The sequence below is a fragment of the Muntiacus reevesi genome, chromosome 2 (assembly GCF_963930625.1).
Source record: "Muntiacus reevesi chromosome 2, mMunRee1.1, whole genome shotgun sequence".
NCBI classification, from domain to species: Eukaryota; Metazoa; Chordata; class Mammalia; order Artiodactyla; family Cervidae; genus Muntiacus; species Muntiacus reevesi.
Window position 1 is genome coordinate 83,853,687 of NC_089250.1, and position 27,564 is coordinate 83,881,250.

The following is a 27,564-nucleotide window of genomic DNA, read 5'->3' on the forward strand; positions in this document are numbered from 1 at the left end:
TTTAACAATGGCCAGTAGATGGCATTTTAAAAACTAACTTTCACTGCGATGATGACAGTCCACACATAGAATTCTTTAATTCCAAGTTAGGCAATATACTTCATTGTCATTATTCAGTCGCTCAGTCGTGTCTGACTCTGTTACTCCATGGACTCCAGCATCTCAGGCTTCCCTGTCCTTCACTATCTCTGGGAGTTGGCTCAAACTCATGTTCATCAAATCAATTATACAAACCCACCATCTCATCCTCTGTCATCCCCTTCTCCTCCTGCCTTCAGTCTTTCCCAGCATCAGAGTCCTTTCCAATGAGTCGGCTCTTTGCATCAGGTGGCCAAAGTACTGGAGCTTCAGCATCAGTCCTTCCAATGAATATTCAGGATTGATTTCCTTTAGGACTGATTGGTATGATATTCTTGTGACCCAAGGGATTCTCAAGAGTCTTCTCCAACACCACAGTTCAAAAGCATCACTTCTTTGGTGCTCAGTCTTCTTTAATGGTCCAACTTCCACATCCATACATGACTACTGGAAAAACCACAGCTTTGACTATACAGACCTCTATCGGCAGAGGCAAAGTGATGTCTCTGCATTTCAATATGCTGTCTAGGGTGGTCACAGCTTTTCTTCCAAGAGGTGTCTTTTATATTCATGGCTGCAGTCACCATCCGCAGTGATTTTGGAGTCAAAGAGAATAACATCTGTCACTATTTCCATTTTTTTGTCCATTTATTTGCCATGAAGTGATGGGATTGGATGCCATGATCTTAATTTTTTTAATGTTGAGTTTTAAGCCAACTTCTTCATTTTCATCAAAAGGCTCTTTAGTTCCTCTTCACTTTCTACCATAAGGATGGTGTCATCTGCATATCTGAGGTTATTGATACTTCTCCTGGCAATCTTGATTCCAGCTTATGATTCATCTGGCCCAGCATTTTGCATGATGTACTCTGCATATAAGTTAAATAAGCAGGGTGACAATATACAGCCTTGACATACTCCTTTACCAATTTGGAACCAGTCTGTTGTTCCATGTCCGGTTCTAACTGTTGCTTCTTGACCTGCATGTAGGATTCACAAGAGGCAGGTAAGGTTGTCTGGTATTTTCATCTCTTTAAGTGTTTTCCACAATTTGTTGTGATCCACACAGTCAAAGGCTTTAGCGTAGTCAATGAAGCAGAAGTAGACGCTTTTCTGGAATGACCTTGCTTTTTTTATGATCCAACATATATTGGCAATTTGATCTCTGGTTCCTCTACCTTTTCTAAATCCTGTTTGTACATATGAAAGTCCTCAATTCATATACTGTTGAAGCCTCGCTTGAAGGATTTTGACCATAATCTTGCTAGCATGTGAAATGAATGCAACTGTGTGGTAGCTTGAACATTTTTATAGCTCATATTTATGACCAAAAAAAAATCATAACTTTATTATAACACAACTAGGTGGAACAAGAAAGAAACTAACTAGAAAAATCTAAAAAGTTAGTAAAGAAAGAAGAAACTGCCACATTGCAGTTCATGGGGTCGCAGAGTCGGACACAAGTTAGTGACCGAATAAACAACAATAACAAAAGATAGATAGTTGGACGAAAAGGAGATCTATTGCAACTTTTGGAGCAATTCTAAAAGAGATGTCTGAACACTCATAATCCTTGTTCTTAGTTCCACGTTATTACTAATTTTAAATGTAAAACTAGCATTTATTTATTTCCTAGTCTGTGTGTTACTCTTATCCTAAGAGTATCAATTTTGTGGCTCAAAATGTAGGGGAAAGACAAAATATTTTAAATAGGTAAATGAACATGAGTTAGAAGTGAAGTAAAAGAGGTAAATGAGGACAGTCACTTTACACACAAGAAAAAGAAACTGCCTAAAGTGGGGAATGAGCAATGCAGTGTAGGGCCACCCAAAACAGACAGGTCATGGTGGACAGTTCTGACAAAATGTGGTCCACTGGAGAAGCGAATAGCAAACCACTTCAGTATTCTTTTCTTGAGAATCCCATGAACAGCATGAAAAGGCAAAAAGATAGGACACTGAAAGATGAACTCACCAGGTCAATAGGCACCCAAAATGCTACTGGAGATCAGGGGAGAAATAAATCCAGAAGGAGTGAAGAGATGGAGCCAAAGTAAAAACAACACCCAGTGTGGATGTGACTGGTGATGGAAGTAAAGTCCAAATCTGTAAATAGCAGTATTGCATAGGAACCTGGAATGTTAGGTCCATGAATCAAGGCAAATTGGAAGTGATCAAATAGGAGATGGCAAAAATGAACATCAACATTTTAGGAATCAGCAAACTAAAATGGAATGGAATGGGTGAATTTAACTCAGATGACCATTATATCTACCACTGTGGGCGAGGATCCCGTAGAAAAAATGGAGCAGCCATTATAGTCAACAAGAGTCCAAAATGCAGTACTTGGATGCAGTCTCAAAAACGACAGAATGATCTCTGTTCGTTTCCAAGGCAAACCATTCAATATCACAGTAATCCAAGTCTATGCCCTGACCAGTAATGCTGAAGAAGCTGAAATTGAATGGTTCTATGAAGACCTACAAGACCTTTTAAAACTAACACCCCAAAAAGATATCCTTTTCATTATAGGGGACTAGAATGCAAAAGTAAAGAAATACCTTGTGTAACAGGCAAATTTAGCCTTGGAGTACAGAATGAAGCAGGGCGAAGGTTAATAGCATTTCGCCAAGAAAATGCACTGGTCATAGCAAACACCCTCTTCCAACAATGCAAGAGAAGACTCTACACATGGACATCACCAGATGGTCAATAATGATATCAGATTGATTATATTCTTTGCAGCCAAAGATAGAGAAGCTCTATACAGTCAGCAAAAACGACCAGGAGCTGACTGTGGCTCAAATCACGAACTTCTTATTGCCAAATTCAGAATTAAATTGAAGAAAAGGGAAAACCACTAGAACATTCAGCTATGACCTAAATCAAATCCCTTACAATTATAAAGTGGAAGTGACAAATACATTCAAGGGATTAGATCTGATAGAGAGTGCCTAAAGAACTATGGATGGCGGTTTGTGAGACTAGAGAAGGCTGGGATCAAGACCATCTCCAAGAAGAAGAAATGCAAAAAGGCAAAATGTTTGAGGAGGACTTACAAATAGCTGTGAAAAGAAGAGAAGCGAAAGGCAAAGGAGAAAAGGAAAGATATGCCCATTGGAATGCAGAGTTCCAAAGATGAGCAAGGAGATATAAGAAAGTTTTCCTCAGTGATCAATGCAAAGAAATAGAGGAAAGCAATAGAATGGAAAAGACTAGAGATCTCTTCAAGAAAACTAGAGATACCAAGGGACCATTTCATGCAAAGATGGGCACAATAAAGGACAGAAACAGTATGGACCTAAGAGAAGCAGAAGATTAAGAAGTGGAAAGAATACACAGAAGAACTATACAAAAAAGATCTTCATGACCCGGATAACCATGATGGTGTGATCACTCATCTGGACTCAGACATCCTGGAATGTGAAGTCAAGTGGACCTTAAGAAGCATCACTACAAACAAAGCTAGTGGAGGTGATGGAATTCCAGTTGAGCTACTTCAAATCGTAAAAAATGATGCTGTGAAACTGCTGCACTCAACATGCCAGCAAGTTTAAAAAACTCAGCAGTGGCCACAGGACTGGAAAAGGTCAGTTTTCATTCCAATCCCAAATAAAGGCAATGCCAAAGAATGCTCAAACTATCGCACAATTGCACTCTTCTCACATGCAAGTAAAGTAATGCTCAAAATTCTCCAAGCCAGGCTTCAACAGTACGTGAAATGTGAACTTCCAAATGTTCAAACTGGATTTAGAAAAGGAAGAGGAATCAGAGATCAAACTGCCAACATCCATTGGATCAAAAAAGCAAGAGAGTTCCAGAAAAACATCTACTTCTGCTTTATTGATTATGCCAATAGTCAACTGGTTGTGTGGATCACAATTGTGTGGATCACACAATTGGTCGTGTGGATCACAAGCAACCTCAGAGAATCCTTCAAGAGATGGAAATACCAGATCACCTGACCTGCCTTCTGAGGAAGTGTACGCAGGTCAGGAAGCAACAGTTAGAACTGAACATGGAACCACAGACTGGTTCCAAATCGAAAGGAGTATCTCAAGGCTGCATATTGTCACCCTGCTTATTTAACTTATATGCAGAGTACATCATGAGAAATGCTGGGCTGGATGAAGCATAAGCTGGAATCAATTGCCAGGAGAAATATCAATAACCTGAGATATGCAGATGACATCACCCTTATGGCAGAAAGTGAAGAAGAACTAAAGAGCTTCTTCATGAAAGTGAAAGAGGAGAATGAAAAAGTTGGTCAGTCAACATTTAGAAAACTAAGATCATGGCATTTGGTCCCACCACTTCATGGCAAATAGAAAGGGAAACAATGGAAACAGTGAGAGACTTTATTTTAGGGGGCTCTAAAATCACTGCAGGTGGTGACTGCAGCCATGAAATTAAAAGACGCTTTATTCCTTGGGAGAAAAGTTATGACCAACCTGGATAGCATATTAAAAAGCAGAGACATCACTTAGCCAACAAAGGTCCGTCTAGTCAAAGCTTTGGTTTTTCCAGTAGTCATGTATGGATGTGAGAGCTGGACTATAAAGAAAGCTGCGTACTGAAGAATTGATACTTTTGAACTGTGGTGTTGGAGAAGACTCTTGAGAGTCCCTTGGACTGTGTGGAGATCCAACCAGTTCATCCTAAAGGAAATCAGTCCTGACTATTCATTGGAAGGACTGATGCTGAAGCTGAAATTCCAATACTTTGGCCACCTGATGCAAAGAACTGACTCATTTGAAAAGACCCTGATGCTGGTAAAGATTGAAGGCAAGAGGAGAAGGGATGACAGAGGATGAGATGGTTGGATGGCAGCACCAAATCAATGGACATGAGTTTTAGAAACTCCGGGATTTAGTGATGGACAGGGAAGACTGGCATGCTGCAGTCCATGGGGGCTCAAAGAGTTGGACACAGCTGAGTGACTGAACTGAAAGTGGGGAAGACAAAAAGCTAGGGGACAATTTTTAAGGTCCAGCTTTCCTTAAAATTAGAATGAGTATTCAGTTATCACAACTTTTCTGTCACCTGGAGATGTGAGTGTGTTAGGTTAACACACATGAAACTTCTCTTCCTAACAATCATAGAGCTGCCATGTAGAATAAGCATCTTCTGTCACACAGCAATCCCCTCATTCCAGATTTGAGTTATCACAGTTAATCTTCTCTGGGAAAAATTCATGAAAGAAAAGGGCCATCATATGTACTTCCTATCCAATCAAATTTTCAGTCTAAATTCATCAGTTCTGTTCAGTGCAGTCACTCAGTCATGTCCAACTCTTTGCGACCCCATGGACTGCAGCACACCAGGCCTCCCTGTTCATCACCAACTCCCGGAGTTTACTCAAACTCATGTACAGTGAATCGGTGATGCCGTCCAACCATCTCATCCTCTGTTGTGCCCTTCTCCTCCTGCCTTCAATCTTTCCCAGCATCAGGGTCTTTTGCAATGAGTCAGTTCCTCCCAATAGGTGGCCAAAGTATTGGAGTTTCAGCTTCAACATCAGTCCTTCCAATGAATATTCAGGACTGATTTCCTTTAGGATGGATTGGTTGGCTACAAAAATGACATATAAATGGGACTTCTCTGATGGTCTAGTAGTTAAGAATCTGCCTTGCAACACAGTGGATGCGGGTTCAATCCCTGGTACAGGATCTAGGATCCCACATGCAGTGGAGCAACTAAGCCTGCCACAACTAGAGTCCATGCACCGCAAGGAGAGATCTCACATGATGCAACAACGATCATGCACGCTGCAACTAAGACCTGACCCAGTCAAATAAATAAACAATTTTGTAAATGACATATGCAACAATATCCAATAAAGTCTTTAAAACTGAACAAAACTCCAATTGGAATAAGGGAAAATAAAGTATAATTTGGATCTAACATATCTTTTAGGTGCCTTCAGTAACTGCTTATATCTTCTTATGTTAGGCAGAGTGAATTATAATACCAACAGGGAATTAGGCCTTGAGCCCAAGCCATGTGCCATTTCTGCTATAGTCTGGGGCATGACAGAGGCTCAGTGTGAAAGAAGGCTGGGACCTTATTACCAACCCCTTCACTCCATCCCTCCTGAGCTGCCCCCTCCCATCTTCTCCCTAGACCCAGGCAGGGGCACGAGGAGCCATAGCTTCTGGCTATTTATATGCAGAGTCTGTTGATTTTATTTTGTATGCTTTTGAATTAATACTGTAAACTAATCATAAGCAGTTTCTAAACCAAAAATTACATGTTGTAAAAGAATAACAAATGTTGGGTCAAACTAGGGAAAAAGAAATCTTTTTAAAATATGTTCTCCTTAGTCTTAAAAAGCCTACTTCTTTGAACACACTGGGGATTTTTAAATCCCTAAGTCAAAAGCTATGACCATTGTTTTAGGGGGAAAAAAAGCATTATAAAAAAGTGACTACGAATGGGACTACCCTGGTAGTCCAGTGGTTAAGACTTCACCTTCCAATGCAGAGGGTGCAGGTTCAGTCCCTGGTCAGAGAGCTAAGATCCTGTATGCCTCATGGCCAAAAACCCAAAACATAAACAACAGAAGCAATATTGTAACAAGTTTAATAAGTACTTTAAAAATGGTCCATACCAAAAAAAATCTTAAAAAAAAAAAACAGAAAGAAAATGTCCATGAAAACAATCAAAAAGAGTGAATTAAAGTACTGCTGTCAAGAAAGACAGTGAAGAATGGAGGACCAAAGAACTCCAGGAGAGATATTAGACAGACAGTTGAGGTGTCTATTTCTTCTTCTCGGGAAACTGCAATGTCACATGAAAAAGAATAAAATCCCATTGGAAACATAGCTGTTTAAAAACAAGGACTACAGAAAATATTTTATAAAATAATGTACTTTAAAAAAAAAAAATAATGTACTTCGTGGTTAATTTTTTAAAAGAAATATGTAACTGTACTATGCTGCAAGGAGAGAAACTGTGAGCACTATGACATTATTGAAAACAACACATCATCCAATGTCCTACTGAATTACAAAGAATGGAAGATAGTCTTACCTTTGGCTATTGTGGGCATCTGAAAAGCGATGCTGATCACTCCCACCAAATCTCCCAGTGGAATCAGAGATCTCAAAATAGACCTGATTCTGATGGCTTCTCCCTTGGCAGCATGAATCAACTACAGACAAAAAAGAAAAAAAAAATGAATCAACTACAGGCAGAAAAACAAAGGAATGAAGAATATTGTGTGAAATCAATGTTCTAATTCTATCTGGAAAAGTGAAAGAATGGGAATCTAAGTCTGAAATAATTTTCTGTTAATTACACACAAAATTAGATTTCTTCTTTAATAGAACCACTCTATGATCCAGCAATTTCACTCCTGTATATATATCCAAAGAAAAAAACACTAATTTGAAAAGATATATATATCCAAATATTTACAGCAGCATTATTTATAATTGCCTAGATACAGAAGCAACCTAAGTGTCCATGCACAGATGAATGGATAAAGCTGTGGTGTATACACACACACATTTTATATATATATATATATATATATAAAATAAATCATATATATATGATATATTATTGTATTATTATTATATATTATATATACCCTGGATACTCTAGAGTGTATTATCCTTAGTGAAATGAGTCAGACAGAGAAATACAAATACTGTATGTTATCATTGTATGTGGAATCTAAAAAAAACACAAATGAACAAATGTAACAAAAACAGAAACAGACCACAGTTACAGAGAAAAAAATCAGTGGATACCAATGGGCAGAGAGAAGGGTGGAGGGGCAAGATAGCATTATGGAATTAAGAGATAAAATTGTTATATATAAAATAAATAAGATACAAGGATATATTGTATAGCACAGAGAATATAGCCAGTATTTTCTAATAACTTTAGAGTGTAACCTGTAACAATCTTGAATAACTATGTTGCACATGTGAAACTAATATAATATTGTGAAGTAATTATACTTTAATTTTTAAAATTTAATGAAAAATAAACAATGAAGTTGAACCTCTCTTGGAAATTGCCACTTCAGGCTTACAGATAGATATTTACTTGCCCACATCAGTTTCACTGACTTCAGCACACACGAGTCAAATATTGCCGTCTAGGCCAACAGGTACCTCCATTAGAACAATAGCTTTTATCCTCTTTGGGGTATTAAAGTACTGGATCAGCCAAAAAAAGTTCACTTGGATTTTTCCATACCATCTTACAGAAAAACCCAAATGAACTTTTTGGCCAACCCAATATTTTAAGCCTGATAAGTCTGTGAATGCTTACCCCCCAGAATTACACATACATATCTATCCATAAAAAGAGCAACCATACAAAGGGAAAAATTATTATCGCTAGACTCTGAACACATACTAATATTTATGACTTCTCTAGTCTCTTCCTTGTTTTGTGATGAAAATGTAACCGTATCTGTACCTACAGTCTACACTGATTTCTCCCAGGAATGGGTTAATAATGGGGGAAAATGATGAACATGGATGCTAGCAGGTCTGTTAGACCTGACGTCCCCAGTCTTCTACTGGTCTGTTAGAAAGTGAGCTACATGGCAGGAGGTGAAAGGAGAGGCAAGCCAGCGGAGTTTCATCTGTATTTACACTTGCTCCTCATTACTCACTTCAGGTGTCACTGTCTCCCATGACCCCAGGATGGGACTGTCTAACTGCAGGAGAACAAGTTCAAAGCTCCCACTGATTCTGCATTATGGTTAAGTTGTATAATTATTTCATTATATATCACAATGCAATAATAATAGAAATAAAGTGTACAATAAATGCAAAGAACCTGAATCATTCCCAAACTATCCCTCTCTTCCCAATCCATGGAGAAACTGTCTTCCACAAAACCCGTCCCTGGTGTCAAAAAGGTTGGTGACCACTGTGTCAGACCTTCACTGGCTAATAAAATACCTATGAAGAATGTAGATCTGTCATGGTTACAGGTCTCAGCCAGTCTCTGAAACAGACTGGACGCTTCCAGAACCAGGGAGTCATTTGTTCCTTCACTGTAGGGTGTGAAACAGAAGCACAATTTCTAACACCTAGGAGATCCTTCAATTAATGGTTGCTGAAGATGAACAGATTTCAGAAATGCCAAGATTAGTCCCTTATTAAGTCATTTAGTTTTTTTTTCCCTTTAATATAGCAGGACAAGGATCTTCTATTTACTAGCATTATTTCTCTTGTGATTCCTTTGATCAACTACTTTAATAGGGAAAGAACACATATTGTCAGCATAAAGGTTTTGTCTGAAATCACTCCTAACACACAATATTTTAACAATTAAGTCCCATTTACTAAAATGAAAACCTCAATGGCAGCAAGTTCATACAAAAAAATCAGACTCCAGGTTTTCTAACATTCTAATATTTCTTCACACTGTGATTCCTCTCTATTCACAACAAAAGATTACATCCAGAAAGCAAGAAAGTTTTAAGTTATGGGTGTGAGAGAAAAAAGACAGAAACAAAGTCCCCCTGAAACCAAAGATTTGAAGGGTAGGGAGAAGGGTGATTTAACAGGCATTGTGGCTTCATGCTCAGAGCAGTCAGAAGTATATTTGCTTTCCTCCATAGCACTGGTCCATCTGCTACAAACTCTGGTTGTTTCCCACCCATCAACAGATCATGAAGCTAATTTCATGGACCCTGGCTAGCATTTTTAAAATTAATATAATGGAGAAAATCAGAAAAAAGTATAAAATATCAGAATGTATCACAGAGAATCAGTCCACAAACCTCAATTACATTTTGGTCAGAAAGTTTATGAAAACACTAATCAACAGCTCTTTCCTTTCCCCTAAACTGCTCCTATTCCCACTTCCCCTTAAAAAGTGGTCAGCTCATAGCAGCTCCATAGCTTCAAAAGGACTAAATACTATATAGCAAAGAAATAATTCTTGAGAGGAGCAGTGCTTTATGCATACACTAAATAGGAAAGGACATTATATAGAAAAAAATATGTTCTTTCCCTCTTAGAGTGTGGGAAGTCTTATATGAGTTTTAGAGATATATTAGAAACTGACTATTCTATTAATGAATCATACTGAAATCTCACTACTAATTTTTATAACCAAGGTATTTCCAACTAAACAAACACTTGTTCAGCAATTATGCTGCAGCTATTATTTTTAATGGAGCATGAAGATTACTGGTTTTGGATATTTTGTGCTCTTTGTCAGTGATGGGTCTCTTAACAGAGAGAGATACACCAGGATTGTTGCTCCTGGACTCCAAGACACTTACATGCATCTCAGGAGCACAGCGTCCTAACAGGTCAATCAAAGCTGCATAGAAGGTCATGATGGCATTTCCCATGTGGATGGTGTCATCCTCTTCCTCGTCTGTATCACTTTCATGGATTTTTCAAAAGAAACAAAGAGAAGCAAACAGGATAATAAAGTAACATTTCAGATTTATTACATACTTCTCAAAGGACAGGGACCAGTATTGTAATTACTTCTGCCTCCTCTGACACTTTTCATATATATGTTTAATATACAGCTTGTCATTTCTAAAAGAAAAAAATGGGTTAAAGATATTATTTGAGATTTTATCACCAAGAACACATGTGTGGGAACTTTAATATTAAACATCCTTTGAAAGGAAAAAGTGGACTTGTTAATTTGATGGCATCAACTTATTTGTACTGGCAAAGAGGATATTAACAAAGAAAATAATTGATGGACGAAATTGGTAAATTTGATTTTCTATACAACACACAATTAGAGAAAGGGTGATAAAGATCTGTCCTACAAGACTCCCAGAATAGTGATTTCCCCAGAGTACTTCATAAACGTGATTTCATTTACTTACCTTTGTTTACTCTGCCCAACCACCCACTCCCAAGTAATATGACATGAAAAACATAAATATTTCATTATGTCATTGATGAGAGAGAAATCTGGATGGCCCTGGAAGATCATCTCATTCTTCCCTTTGGAGGCCTGGCAGACAGCTGCCTCATCTGGATTTAATGGTCTGCAGAGTGACAGAAGACTTGTTGACAATATTGTTCCTGGCCTGCAAGGCTGTCTTCAAAGCTCTCAAGTGCACACCCACTCATGTGATACTTGACCAGCAAGCTCTTGATGTACATTCTACTACCTAGAAAAACTAAGGGATCCCTAGTTTGTCAACGACTAACTGATAAATACATAACATGCTTTTGGAGTGCTCCCATCCTGGAACCCTTGTCTTAGAGTGAATGGAACACTTATCCCAGATCTTTAAGTGGGAGAACCAGGATTTGCAGGACTTCTCTTCTTGGAAATTTTCCTCCACTAAGCCTTATGTTATATCTCTACCAACAGTGCTAGCAGTGTGGTTACATGTCCCTCAAGCAGGACACTCAGCTCCAAAGATTAAAAGAACAGGAAGCTGGAACTTCCCTGGTGGTCCACTCATGAAGACTCCACACTTCAACGGCGGGGGGGACAGGTTCCATCTCTAGCTGGGGAACTAAGATCCCAAATGTCATGTGATGTGGCAAAAAAAGGGGGGGGATCAATATGCCTGGGTGAACTTATTGCTGGAACTGAGTTAACAACATATACTATGGAGAAATGTAAGTTAGTCAGTGCCTCCCATTATCACCACCAGGACCTAAACAAAGCGCTTTATTCCTCAAAATGACAACATCCCCTTTTCTTTACTTTGCCAATACACCAGTTTAATTAAGTCCCCACCCTCTTGCTAAAGGCCTCTTTCTCACTTACAATTATCATGAAAACTCATTCCAGCTATCCTCCCAGTAAACTCTAACTTCAAAGGTTCATCTGTCATCTTTTAATAACTCACTATGCCATAGAGCCTTAAGAAAATTCACAGAACACATCTCCTTCTGCAATCTCAATTTCTTTTTACTAAATCCACACAATATTCCTGATGTCTCTTTGCTCATCCCTTCTCCCAAAACACATTTGATTTTCAGGGGCAGAAATCCTGAGTACTGGAGTATTATATTACAATTAAGATAACAAAAATTTATCTTGTAAAACTAAAAGTCAAGTAGTATCACTGAATTTTAAGAGTGTGTATATTTGACCTACGGTGTTTTGCTGGATCCGGTAGTTGGTGAGGGACCATCTCGAGAGGGATCCTCGGCTATTTTTATGGCTTCTTCCATGGCTGCGAGCAGGCCGTTCCCACCTTCCCCCCTCAAGGCAGGACCGAAACACTCAGGCCTCCGAATGAGCAATCTCACCACAACATTTGCATTCTCCTCCACGCTCTCCCCTAGGATCAAACGGGAAACAGGAGGAAATAAGCATTGACCACGTGGAAGTTCAGAGGAAACATCATACTAATTCATTTACATTTGAAGAAAGTTAACTAAAATCAAATAAGGCAGTAGCAGAGCCAAAGTTGAATCCAAATGCCTAGGGTTCTGTACACAAAACACAGGAAAGCTCTTTTCTTTCACCTCACATTTTCAAAGTAAATAAAAGCACGATAGAGATAGAAACTATTTATTTTTGTTAATTTGTTACACAGAGTGAAGATCCTAGCTATTATTAGAGTCTAATGATAAAAAGAACAAGAATCTAAGAGCCTAAAATTTTTAATAATGAAAGCCTAGCATGTACCAAAATAAATATTTTAAAATAAATGATTACTGTGAAAAAACTTAATGATTACAAAATAGTCAATTTCTTTACTACTATTTACTTCCTTCATGAAAATGCTGGGATGCCTCATTATTTTGCACCTTCTTCGTTTTTTTGTTTTTTTTTTTTAGTTTTAAAATAATGTTTTTAAAAGATCCTACAAGATTCATCCTACCATTACAGAAGACAGCAAATCTGAGAAAGTCAAGATATCTCTCTCCTTCAACTGGATTCCACCCAATGTCTGGATAACCCTTTGACACCAGCATCTGGCAACTCTGCAGTCCACAACCAGCCAAATATCGAACCACCTACAACAGAGAAGAAGATAAGCATAAGCATCACCCGTGGGGTGAGAATTCATTTAGATGCTTGCACTAGACATGGTAAATCATATCATCAAAGAATGGTTTAAAAATCACTTGCAAAAACAAAAATCACTTGCAGAAACACATTCATTTTAATCTCATGACTATCTACATGAACTCCCTGTAATAAAACCATAGAAATCAAGAAATACTGACAAATCATAACAAGTGCTATCACAGTAAAAATGTTTACAAAGCAACTTCATGAAAGAAAAATATCCCTAAATTTCATATCATCTGAGACTTTTACCCACAAGAGTTGTAATATTGATAAACTTCAATATTTTGAAGTTTATGTAAAATGAACATCAAAAATGCCTAGTGATCTCTGGCCCAATGTAAAACCTGAATCCATCTGAGATACTGAAAGATCCACCTGAGACATAATGATGCTATAAAGAGTTAATTACTCCCAAAATAAGTATCAGTTTAATGGGGGGATGGGTGTGTGTGAGAGGACATCCTAGAGAGGTAGAGAAATCTAAGCTTAGAGAAGCTTAGAGTCAAATATCTTTAGGTTCAAATCTGACCTGCATTAGGACTCAGTGTATCATGAGCCATGTATCATGGCTTAGTGTCCAGAGCCATGGGTTTACTATCTGTAAAGTTTGGGATAACACTACCTATCTTTCTGTATTGTTAAATTTAACACATTAAGATTTCTGCTTAGCTTGGTCTTTTAAAATATTCCATCTTATGTGAATATTGATCCTCTACAAGATTTCATCACAGAACCAGTTTTTAAAAGAAATCCCTAAAGCAGATGGTAAGAGGAGCAACTTATCAAAAACAAAACAAAACAAAACTACATCCAAATCAGTCACAAGTGAAGTCAGTCTTAAAAATAAATGCATAATACAGCTAAAAATATTTTAAATCATCCTTATTGAGGTATAATTTATGTACAATAAACTCATCTATTTAAAGTGTAAATTCAATGAACTTTAAGAGATTTATCCACCTGTAAGAACATCCACAATCAAGATGCAGAGTATTTCCACTGCTTCTCAGATCCCATGATTTGTGCAGACCATCCCGTCCTACAAGCCTATGTCTTGATCACCTGTTCTCTGCCACTACAAACTAGTTTGCATGTTCTAGAACACTGATGCATGCAGATACACTGTGGGTCTTTCTGAGTCTGGCGTCTTTCATTCAGAATAATAACTTTGAGATTCATTCATGTTAGAGTACATGTTGGCAATCCATTCCTTTTTAGAGCCTAATCATGGCATTTTGCTACTTAAAGAAATACCCCAATTATTTTATTTTATTTTTTGACCAGCTGATGGACACTTCAGTTGTCTCCAGTTTTGGGCTCAGGTGAGTAAACCATTATCAATATTCATGTACACATCTTTGTAGAGATACACATTTATATTTCTATTGAGTAAATACCTAGTACCAGAAAGGGTAGGCACATATTTATGATAAGTGAATATTTAACTTATTAAAAATAATGCCAAACTGCTTTCCAACTGACTAACCATTTTTCATCCCAACAGCAATAGATGAGTGTTCCAGTTGCTCCAAAGTCTCAGCATTCAGCATTGTCTATTTAAAAAAAAAAAAAATTCTAGCCATTTTATCAGTGTGTAGATTAAAATATTTTGGATTATATATGGGAAAAAATGTTCCAGAAGTTATTCAGAGATGCAAAGCTGCATGATGCTTGACTAGCACATCAGAAGGATTTGAAGAAGAATCCACTTTTTAATGCCTTCAACAGCTATGCACTGACTGGAAAAAAGCCAAGAGTGACAGACGGGAAAAAAAAAAAACCCTGTGCTCACTGGCCTTACATTATACAAAAAAGTAGATTTTGAAAAATACATAAATATATAGACTTAAATATAATTTTAAACCATAAATATTTAAACTGTAGCACAGATAGGGAAGAGAAGAAAGGTGACTTTGGAGCAATGACTGGAAGGATCTCTGGAAAAGAGCCATGACGACATCTGGCAAAAGAATACTACAGACGGAGAGAACAGCAAGCACCAAGGCCCGAGGGCAGGTGCAGACCTGGCAAGTGCCAGTCACAGCAAGGGGACCAGGGTGGCTGGAGCAACAAGCAACGGAGAGTGGCAAGAAATGAAATAAAACAATACGTGATAGTCAGACAGGGTAGGAACAATTCAAATGCTTTTTACTGTTGCTCAAAGTGAGAAAGAAAGTCTAGAAGGTTCCGGGCAGAAGATTAACATGAAACTTTCAAGAGACTCACTCTGGCTGCAGGTTAGGCTCAGGTAGACTATTTAGAATGTAACTGCAATTAAAATATGGGGGAAATTTATCCATATTTTGGTAAACATATATATGGCTTACTATGATTAGAGTGCACAGCCTTTAGTATACTAGTAATAACTTGCACTGTAATATGCAAACTTGTCTGATATAAATTATATACATGAGATGTTAAAACAACCTTTTAAGGAAGCAAAAATGCATAGTTAAAGTAAAAGTGACAGCAGATTATTGTGAAAGGACATAAACATCCAAGAATATAAACTTGATTCTCTTTCCAAAGAAAAACGCATGTGAGGAGGAGCCAAGATGGCAGAGGAGTAGGACGGGGAGACCACTTTCTCTCCTACAAATTCATCAAAAGAATAACTGAACGCAGAGCAAACTTCACAAAACAACTTCTGATCGCTAGTTGAGGTCATCAGGCGCCCAGAAAAGCAGCCCATTGTCTTCGAAAGGAGGTAGGACAAAATATAAAAGATAAAAAGTGAGACAAAAGAGCTAAAGACGGAGATCTGTTCCAGGAAGGGAGTATTAATAAGGGACGTTTCCAGACACCGGGAAACCCTCGCACTGGCGGGCCTGGGGGAAGTGTTTGAATCTCGGAGGGCAACCTGACTGGGAGAGAAACAATAAATAAAACCCACAGATTACGAGCCTAAAAGCAACTCCCAGCAGAAAAGTACCCCAGACACCCACATCCGCCAGCAGCAAGTGGGGGCGGAACGGAGAGGAGCGGGCTGGAGGGCTGGGGGCGAAACGGAGAGGAGCAGGAGGAGGGCTGGAACCGCGCGGCAGCGCAGGGCGCGCTCCAAATAGAGCAGCCGGGAGCCTGAGCAGCGCCAGCCCCTCCCGGCAGCGCCAGCCCCTCCCCGCAGGGCAAGGGATTAGCTACTTGAATAAGAGACCACCTCCGCCCGCCTGTGTCAGGGCGGAAATGAGGCCCTGAAGAGACCGGCAAAAAGAAGACAAATAAACAAAGGGACCCTCTTCAGAAGGGACCGGTGCAACAGATTTAAATCCCTGTAGAAAACACCGACTACACCAGAAGGGGCCTGTAGATATCGAGAAGTGTAAGCTGGAACGAGGAGCTATCTGAAACTGAGCCAAACCCACACTGACCGCAACAGCTCCAGAGAAATTCCAAGATATGTTTTTACTTTTTTTTTTTTAAGTAACAAAAAAAAAAAATTTTTTTATTTTTTCTTTATTATTTTGTCGCTTTTACTTTCGTTTAAAATTCCCTATTGCTCCCCCATTACTCCTTAACTTTCATTTTCATAGATTTTTACGATTTTTTTAATTAGGGAAAATTTTTTTTTTCCTTTTTTTTCTTTTCTCTTTTTTCTTCTTTTTTTTTTCCTTTTTCTCTTCTATTTTCTATTTTTCTTTTTCTCTTATTTCTTTTAAAGTCCTCTAGTACTCCTGTACTGCTCCTTAATTTTCATTTTCAATACACTATAACCTTACAGGAAAAAAAAAAAAAAAAAGAAGAGAAGCCCTATTTTTAAACCAAACTTCATATATATTTCCAAAATTTTTTTCTGGGTGTTTTGGATTTTGTTTTTAATATAGTATTTTTAAGATTCTAACCTCTATCCTAGATTTTTAATTTTTGTTTTTCAGTATGTGATATAAATTGTGAACATTTAAGAATCCAATATTCAGTTCTCATTTTTATTCAGGAGTGTGTTGATTATTCTCTCCCAATCTTGACTCTCTGTTTTCTACCTCAGAGCACCTCTATTTCCTACTTTCCGCTTCTCTTCCCAATCCAATCCTGTGAATCTTTGTGGGTGTCTGGGCTACGGAGAACACTCTAGGAACAGACGACTGCGTAGATCTGTCTCTCTCCTCTTGAGTCCCCCTTTTTCTCCTCCTGCTCATCTCTATTTCCCTCCTCCCTGTCCTCTTCTTCATGTAACTCTGTGAACCTCTCTGGGACTAACTAACGGGAGAGAATCTTTTTGCCATTAACCTAGAAGTTTTATTATCAGTGCTGTATAGTTGGAGAAGTCCTGAGACTACAGGAAGAATAAAACAGAAATCCAGAGGCAGGAGACTTAAGCCCAAAACCTGAGAAAACCAGAAAACTCCTGACTACATGGAACTTTAAGTAATAAGAGACTGTCAAAAAGCCTCCACACCTACACTGAAACCAACCACCACCCAAGAGCCAATAAGTTTTAGAGCAAGTCATACCACGCAAATTCTCCAGCAACTCAGGAACATAGCCCTGAACATTAACATACAGACTGCCCAAGGTCACACATAACACATAGACCCATCTCAAAACTCATTACTGGGCACTCCATTGCTCTCCAAAGAGAAGAAATCAAGTTCCACGCACCAGAACACAGACGCAAGATTCTCTAACCAGGAAACCTTGACAAGCCAATCGTTTAACCCCACCAAGGAACCACAGACCTCAGGAATACAGAAAGCCCATTCCAGACACAGCAATCTAAACAAGATGAAAAGACAGAGAAATACCCAACAGGTAAAAGAACATGAAAAGTGCCCACCAAGTCAAACAAAAGAGGAGGAGATAGGGAATCTACCTGAAAAAGTATTTAGAATAATGATAATAAAAATGATCCAAAATCTTGAAAACAAAATGGAGTTACAGATAAATAGCCTGGAGACAAAGATTGAAAAAATGCAAGAAATGCTTAACAAGGACCTAGAACAAATAAAAAAGAGTCAATTAAAAATGAATAATGCAATGAATGAGATCAAAAACACTCTGGAGGGAACAAAGAGTAGAATAACGGAGACAGAAGATAGGATAAGTGAGGTAGAAGATAAAATGGTGGAAATAAATGAAGCATAGAGGAAAAAAGAAAAAAGAATCAAAACAAATGAGGACAAACTCAGGGACCTCTGGGACAATGTGAAACGCCCCAACGTTCAAATCATAGGAGTCCCAGAAGAAGAAGACAAAAAGAAAGGTCATGAGAAAATACTCGAGGAGATAATAGCTGAAAACTTCCCTAAAATGGGGAAGGGAATAGCCACCCAAGTCCAAGAAACCCAGAGAGGCCCAAACAGGATAACCCAAGGCGAAACACCCCAAGACACATATTAATCAAATTAACAAAAATCAACCACAAAGAACAAATACTAAAAGCAGCAAGGGAGAAACAACAAATAACACACAAAGGGATTCCCATAAGGATAACAGCTGATCTATCAATAGAAACCCTCCAGGCCAGAAGGGAATGGCAGGACATACTGAAAGTAATGAAAGAGAATAACCTACAACCTAGATTACTGTACCCAGCAAGGATCTCATTCAGATACGAAAGAGAATTCAAAAGCTTTACAGACAAGCGAAAGCTGAGAGAATTCAGCACCACCAAACCAGCTCTTCAACAAATGCTAAAGGATCTTCTCTAGACAGGAAATGCAGAAAGGCTGTATAAACGTGAACCCAAAACAACAAAGTAAATGGCAACGGGACCACACCTATCAATAATTACCTTAAATGTAAATGGGTTGAATGCCCCAACCAAAAGACAAAGATTGGCTGAATGGATACAAAAACAAGACGCCTATATATGCTGTTTACAAGAGACCCACCTCAAAACAAGAGACACATACAGACTAAAAGTGAAGGGCTGGAAAAAAATATTTCACGCAAACGGAGACCAAAAGAAAGCAGGAGTCGCAATACTCATATCAGATAAAATAGACTTTCAAATAAAGGATGTGAAAAGAGACAAAGAAGAACACTACATAATGATCCAAGAAGAAGATATAACAATTATAAATATATATGCACCCAACATAGGAGCACCGCAATATGTACGGCAAAAGCTAATGAGTATGAAAGAGGAAATTAATAGTAACACAATAATAGTGGGAGACTTTAATACCCCACTCACAACCATGGATAGATCAACTAAACAGAAAATTAACAAGGAAACACAAACCTTAAATGACACAATGGACCAGCTAGACCTAATTGATATCTATAGGACATTTCACCCCAAAACAATCAACTTCACCTTTTTCTCAAGTGCACACGGAACCTTCCCCTGAATAGATCACATGCTGGGCCATAAATCTGGTCTTGGAAAATTCAGAAAAATTGAAATCATTCCAGTCATCTTTTCTGACCACAGTGCAGTGAGATTAGATCTCAATTACAGGAAAAAAAATGATAAAAATTGAGACATATGGAGGCTAAATAACATGCTTCTGAATAACCAACAAATCATAGAAGAAATCAAAATATGCATAGAAAGTAATGAAAATGAAAACACAACAACCCAAAACCTATGGGACACTGTAAAAGCAGTGCTAAGGGGAAGATTCATAGTGTTACAGGCTTACATCAAGAAACAAGAAAAAAGCCAAATAAATAACCTAACTCTACACCTAAAGCAACAAAAGAAGGAAGAAATGAAGAACCCCAGGGTTAGCAGAAGGAAGGAAATCTTAAAAATTAGGGCAGAAATAAATGCAAAAGAAACTAAAGACACCATAGCAAAAATCAACAAAGCTAAAAGCTGGTTTTTTTAAAAAATAAACAAAATTGACAAACCATTAGCAAGACTCATTAAGAAACAAAGAGAAAAGAACTAAGTTAACAAAATTAGAAATGAAAATGGAGAGATCACAACAGACAACACTGAAATACAAAGGATCATAAGAGACTACTACCAGCAGCTCTATGCCAATAAAATGGACAACTTGGATGAAATGGACAAATTCTTAGAAAAGTATAACTTTCCAAAACTGAACCAAGAAGAAATACAAGATCTTAACAGACCCATTACAAGCAAGGAAATCGAAACTGTAATCAAAAATCTTCCAGCAAACAAAAGCCCAGGACCAGATGGCTTCACAGCTGAATTCTACCAAAAATTTAGAGAAGAGCTAACACCTATCTTACTCAAACTCTTCCAGAAAATTTCAGGAGAAGGTAAACTTCCAAACTCATTCTATGAGGCCACCATCACCCTAATTCCAAAACCAGGCAAAGATGCCACAAAAAAAGAAAACTACAGGCCAATATCACTGATGAACGTAGATGCAAAAATCCTTAACAAAATTCTAGCAAACAGAATCCAACAGCATATTAAAAAAATCATACACCATGACCAAGTGGGCTTTATCCCAGGAATGCAAGGATTCTTTAATATCTGCAAATCAATCAATGTAATACACCACATTAACAAATTGAAAGATAAAAACCATATGATTATCTCAATAGATGCAGAAAAAGCCTTTGGCAAAATTCAACACCCATTTATGATTAAAACTCTCCAGAAAGCAGGAATAGAAGGAACATACCTCAACATAATAAAAGCTATATATGACAAACCCACAGCAAGCATCACCCTCAATGGTGAAAAATTGAAAGCATTTCCCCTAAAATCAGGAACAAGACAAGGGTGCCCACTCTCGCCACTACTATTCAACATAGTGTTGGAAGTTTTGGCCACAGCAATCAGAGCAGAAAAGGAAGTAAAAGGAATCCAGATAGGAAAGGAAGAAGTGAAACTCTCTCTGTTTGCAGATGACATGATCCTCTACATAGAAAACCCTAAAGACTCTTCCAGAAAATTACTAGAGCTAATCAATGAATATAGTAAATTTGCAGGATATAAAATTAACACACAGAAATCCCTTGCATTCCTATATACTAACAATGAAAAAACAGGAAGAGAAATTAAGGAAATAATACCATTCACCATTGCAACAAAAAGAATAAAATACTTAGGAGTATGTCTACCTAAAGAAACTAAAGACCTATACATAGAAAACTATAAGACACTGATGAAAGAAATCCAAGAGGACACAAACAGATGGAGAAACATACCGTGTTCATGGATTGGAAGAATCAATATTGTCAAAATGGCTATTCTACCCAAAGCAATCTATAGATTCAATGCAATCCCTATCAAGCTACCAACGGTATTTTTCACAGAACTAGAACAAACAATTTCACAATTTGTATGGAAATACAAAAAACCTCGAATAGCCAAAGTAATCTTAAGAAAGAAGAATGGAACTGGAGGAATCAAACTGCCTGACTTCAGACTCTACTAAAAAGCCACAGTCATCAAGACAGTATGGTACTGGCACAAAGACAGAAATATAGATCAATGGAACAGAATAGAAAGCCCAGAGATAAATCCACAAACCTATGGACACCTTATCTTTGACAAAGGAGGCAAGGATATACAATGGAAAAAAGACAACCTCTTTAACAAGTGGTGCTGGGAAAACTGGTCAACCACTTGTAAAAGAATGAAACTCGAACACTTTCTAACACCATACACAGAAATAAACTCAAAATGGATTAAAGATCTAAATGTAAGACCAGAAACTATAAAACTCCTAGAGGAGAACATAGGCAAAACCCTCTCCAACATAAATCTCAGCAGGATCCTCTATGACCCACCTCCCAGAATATTGGAAATAAAAGCAAAAATAAACAAATGGGACCTAATGAAACTTAAAAGCTTCTGCACTACAAAGGAAACTATAAGTAAGGTGAAAAGACAGCCCTCAGATTGGGAGAAAATAATAGCAAATGAAGAAACAGATAAAGGATTAATCTCAAAAATATACAAGTAACTCCTGAAGCTCAATTCCAGAAAAATAAATGACCCAATCAAAAAATGGGCCAAAGAACAAACAGACATTTCTCCAAAGAAGACATACAGATGGCTAACAAACACATGAAAAGATGCTCAACATCACTCATCATCAGAGAAATGCAAATCAAAACCACAATGAGGTACCATTACACGCCAGTCAGGATGGCTGCTATCCAAAAGTCTACAAGCAATAAATGCTGGAGAGGGTGTGGAGAAAAGGGATCCCTCTTTCAGTGTTGGTGGGAATGCAAACTAGTACAGCCGCTATGGAAAACAGTGTGGAGATTCCTTAAAAAGCTGGAAATAGAACTGCCATATGACCCAGCAATTCCGCTTCTGTGTATACACACTGAGGAAACCAGATCTGAAAGAGACACGTGCACTCCAATGTTCATCGCAGCACTGTTTATAATAGCCAGGACATGGAAGCAACCTAGATGCCCATCAGCAGATGAATGGATAAGGAAGCTGTGGTACATATACACTATGGAATATTACTCAACTGTTAAAAAGAATTCATTTGAATCAGTTCTAATGAGATGGATGAAACTGGAGCCCATTATACAGAGTGAAGTAAGCCAGAAAGATAAAGAACATTACAGCATACTAACACATATATACGGAATTTAGATAGATGGTGGTGATAACCCTATATGCAAAACAGAAAAAGAGACACAGAAGTACAGAACAGACTTTTGAACTCTGTGGGAGAAGATGAGGGTGGGATGTTTTCAAAGAACAGCATGTATATTATCTATGGTGAAACAGATCACCAGCCCAGGTAGGATGCATGAGACAAGTGCTCGGGCCTGGTGCACTGGGAAGACCCAGAGGAGTCGGGTGGAGAGGGAGGTGGGAGGGGGGATTGGGATGGGGAATACGTGTAACTCTATGGCTGATTCATGTCAATGTATGACAAAACCCACTGAAATGTTGTGAAGTAATTAGCCTCCAACTAATAAAAGAAAATAAAAAAAAAAAGAAAAACACATGTGATTGGATAAAATATGTTAAATTTCTTATTCTTTATAATTTAAAATAATATTACATACAGTAGTATGTATTATATATAATAACATACAATGTATTAGTCACTCAATCGTGTCTGACTCTTTGCAACCCCATGGACTCTAGCCCACCAGGTTCCTCCGTCCATGGAATTCTCCATGCAAGAATACGGAGTGGGGAGCTAGTCCCTTCTCTAGGGAATCTTCCCTACCCAGGAATCGAACCCATGTCTCCTGCAGCACAGGCAGATTCTTTACTGTCTGAGCCACCAGGAAGTCTATTACATATAAGAAGTGTAACATATTTAGAATACATAGTATATTATAGTTATAACAACATAATTATAATTATTTATAGTTAAATATCTTGAGAAACAATTATAAACAACTGTAACTCACAGAAGCACATCGGGCAGAGATTGTACCTACCTTTTCCAGATCTGGCTCCCGCAAAGCTAAAGCTAGTTCATTATTATCCATCACCGAGGCTGCTGCCACATCCAATGGTGTTGACCCTCTCATAGCTGGTGAGGCTGTTAAAGCAAAGATGGAACAAACCTGAATTGTGCTGTAACTCTGAATCCCATATAAAAACATACTTTGACATAGAATTTCATTTCTAAATACATTGCACATTGTACCAATCCAAAATAATTTAAAGTTTAGTTTTAAAATCCAGTTTGTATATCCCTTTTATCTTAAAGATTCAATGAAAGTCATACATTTACTTACCAAGACCAACACTGCTGTTTTCCAGTAAATAACTGAGATGATCAAACATGGCTTTCTGATTCTGCCTACTTATACGACAGAAGTAACAGAGGAAACGGCAACAGTTGGCCACCATCTTTGGAAAAGTGATTTCCTACATAAAGAGCATTTAGTTAGCTGGGAAAGCAAAGAAACTTTGTTAATAGTGAGTTCTGAAGTTGAGGTCTCAATCAGATTGCCCATCCATGTGTGCCCATGTCTACGAAGCCTCGGATACTAAAGACCTTTAAAGTCCAGATGAGGGCTCATCTAGTCCTAGAGCCACTAAAAATCAAGCCTGACACTAATAGGAAACCTCACTATTGTCAATGGTTTGATATGGAAAATATCTACAGCCCTATACTTAAAGGTAGCATGAGCCTACTTTAGGATTCAGGCAGGCTCAACAGTGATTCTTGACGCCCACTATTAGCTGTGCTTCCTTGGAAAATTAAACAATCTCACTGATTCTATTCTGAAAACTGGAATAAGATGGATAATATTTAGGCAAAGGAAGGACAGTTCAATGAGGCATTTTGTGAAAAATACCCAGTTTAATATTTGGAACCACATAATAGGATGTTGAAGCTGAAACTCCAATACTTTGGCCACCTCATGTGAAGAGTTGACTCATTGGAAAAGACCCTACCTAATGCTGGGAAGGATTGGGGGCAGGAGGAGAAGGGGACGACAGAGGATGAGATGACTGGATAGCATCACTGACTCGATGGACATGGGTTTGGGTAGACTCTGCGAGTTGGTGATGGACACAGAGGCCTGGAGTGCTGCGATTCATGGGGTTGCAAAGAGTCAGACATGACTGAATGACTGAACTGACTGAATACGATGTTCTTATCATCAGTGTTGTTGTTGTATTATTATTAAGATTCCAGGAATTCAGATCTTCCCTGACTGGTACATGACTTGTCTCCTGTGATGAATACCCTTCCTGGAAGGTCTGCCTGCTAGGCCCCAGCAAACATATCTCCCTTGACATCTAGATCTTATTCTAGTATACCACAGATAATCCCCAAAGAATCCAAGTTCTTATTAAACAGAATATTTTATAAATATCTTTATAAGTTTGTCTAACCAAGAGTCTGAACGTGAGAAATATGGACTCATTTCCAAATTCAGAAAAATACATTTTAAAATTTCAAAAAGAAAATCATTTTTCAAATCAGAGGTCATGAAATGGTACTGCTTTACGTGGAATTATATATTATTCTATTCATTTGGTCCTAAAACTTTTTATTTTACATGTTAACCATTTAAAATGTCACCTTAGAGTCTTACAACAAGTACTATACAGTATCATCTTCAAAATACTATAAAGCATATTCTGCATCAGGAATTCAGTGGAACTAACTCTTGTCTGAATCAGGGGAATGGTTGGGTCTAGAGAGTATGTTTTTGTTATGGACTTTGAATGTGATGGAAATGTATTTAACTGTATAAAAATTAGCATATTATTAACTGTTATAGTTTCTAAATATCTTCTAAATTAGAATAATAGAGCAAATAGCAAGTTACATGGCATTAGACAAATTATCAGGCTTCCCTGGTGACTCAGATGGTGAAGAAACTGCCTGCAATGCAGGAGACCTGGGTTTGATCCCTGGTCTGATCCCTGAGTCAGGAGATCCCCTGGAAAAGGGAATGGCAACCACTCCAGTATTCTTGCCTGGAGAATTCTATGGACAGAGAAGCATGGTTGGCTATAGTCCATGGGATCACAAAGAGTCGGATACAACTGAGTGACTAATACGTTCACTTTTTCAAGCAAATTATCAATATCAAAAAAAAAAAAAAAAAAAACCCAAAACTTCAGTCAGACCTCTTTATCTGCAGGTTACACATCTGCAGATTCAACCAAGAAGCAAAAACTACGGAATGCTCTAAAAAGCAAAACCTGAGTTTGCTGTATGCCAGTAACTATTTAGATAGAATTTATATTAGGTATTGTAAGTGATCTAGACATGATTCAGAGTATATGAGAGAACGTGCATAGGTTTTACACAAATACTATGCATTTAACCTAAGGGACCGGAGCATCTGCGGATTTTGGTATCTGCAGTAAGGTCCTGGAACCAATCACCTGTGGATCCTGTGGGTGTGACTATAGAAGTATAGCCACCTCTCAACCTGTAAGGGATTGTTTAAAAAACAGTTCTAAGAGGATTTACAAAATTCACAAGAATACACAATGAATGTACTCTAGGAGGTTACAGTAAATTGCACCCCAAGAATAAAGGGTTTCCTTTACCTTGGACTCTCCACCTCCAAGGACATTGACCATGACCTCCATTACTGTCTCATGCATCCCAAGTGCCCTCATGAGATTAGGATGCTGGTAAAACACTTTATTGTTCATGATATCCCTAGAAAGGACAACACAAGTTTAAGTGAAGCAAAGAGTTATAGCAAAATTTAAATAAAAATTTATCTGAGATCATAAGTATTTTGGAAATAATTACTAGCATGTATGGACATGTAAGAGAAATCGTCACCAAGTCTTAAAAGAAAATAAAGATAATTGGGCTTTCCTCAAAAATACAGAAAGTTTTCCAAAGATATTATACAAATCATTTATTCTTTTTAGTTGCAAGAAATGTACTAATAAGTAAATATTAATTTATATGACACAGAGTTTGGGACACTTATCATTCCTAATTCCATGGATATCCAAATTCAACCTTATTTTGTACAGAAATATGAAGCAGTGTTATTCTTACTTTCTTATGAAAGTTCCTATATAAATAATTGCTGTATAAGTATCTCTCCTTTTCATATGCACTGTTTTTAGAACTATATTCATGATTTGTATGTTTAAGAACAGTAGTGCTATTTCCTGCTACATTTATGTTATTATTCTGGTGAAACTCTTTTAAAGGCGATGTATTCTCCAAGAGACACCAAACTAAACTGAAGCCCAGGTACAAGTAATCCTACTTATTAAAAGAGACAATTAATTTAAAGAAATGGCAGGAAATGATACCTAAAATGTTTCATTATTATTGTATTACGTATTATTATAATACATATATAAAGGCATTTTAATGTTTAACAATCATTGCAAAAGAGAGCTCGGTTAATTTTTATTTTTACATATATCAAATCACACAAGAGTCTTTTCCATAAAACATTTTCTGTCAGAATCAGAGCAAGAAAATAACATACAACTGATAGGAAATTTGAAGCTTTCCTTTTGAATCTGATTACCTTAACTGAGTTACTCATCTATTCATTTAGTCATATTCTGGCTATATCAAGAAAGTGAAATAATATGATTATTTTCTTTTAGTTTTAGTTCTTCACTTGTAATTTATTAATCACTTTGTTTAGGTTGTGCTTATGAAGACAGTTTTTAGGTAGCACCACTCAGATAAATGACTTGGGGGCCCAGGGCTAATTGTGTGTCTGCTCAGCTGCTCAGCTGTGTCCGACTTTGCAGCCCCACAGACTGTAGCCCGCCAGGCTCCTCTGTACATGGAATTTTCCAGCCAAGAATACTGGAATCAGTTGCCATTTCCTACTCCAGATCTTCCTGACCCAGGGATTGAACCAGCAACTCTTGTGTCTACTGTGTTGGTAGGCAGATTCTTCACCACTGTGTCACCTGGATAATATAGCTCTGATCTATTTCATGCAAGGACAAACAAGGTAAAGGCATCCTTTCCTTCACAAATGATAGCTTGCCAAGAGAACCTCAACCCTCAAACCACAGATGTAATCATGAGATTTGTCCTCCTGTTAATTCAAATCTTTTTACATGACATAAGTTTGGAAGGTATCTAATTGAAAAATCTCATTTGCTTTTAGTTCAAGGTAAATTAAATGGATCTTTAATTCTACCACCAGCAGGCAGGTTGTCACT

General features: G+C 37.8%; 1 protein-coding gene across 1 annotated transcript in view; it reads right to left on the reverse strand.

Annotated features, from left to right (window-relative positions):
- RYR2 (ryanodine receptor 2) overlaps window positions 1-27,564 on the reverse strand; it is an 813,831-nt gene that overhangs the window by 220,225 nt on the left and 566,042 nt on the right. The window contains exons 42-48 of the mRNA XM_065922240.1: window positions 25,954-26,068; window positions 23,670-23,802; window positions 23,367-23,470; window positions 12,877-13,012; window positions 12,144-12,330; window positions 10,339-10,444; window positions 7,110-7,230 (exon numbers count right to left, since the gene is read on the reverse strand). Coding sequence (XP_065778312.1) covers window positions 7,110-7,230; window positions 10,339-10,444; window positions 12,144-12,330; window positions 12,877-13,012; window positions 23,367-23,470; window positions 23,670-23,802; window positions 25,954-26,068 — 902 coding nt within the window. The remainder of the gene's footprint in view (window positions 1-7,109; window positions 7,231-10,338; window positions 10,445-12,143; window positions 12,331-12,876; window positions 13,013-23,366; window positions 23,471-23,669; window positions 23,803-25,953; window positions 26,069-27,564) is intronic.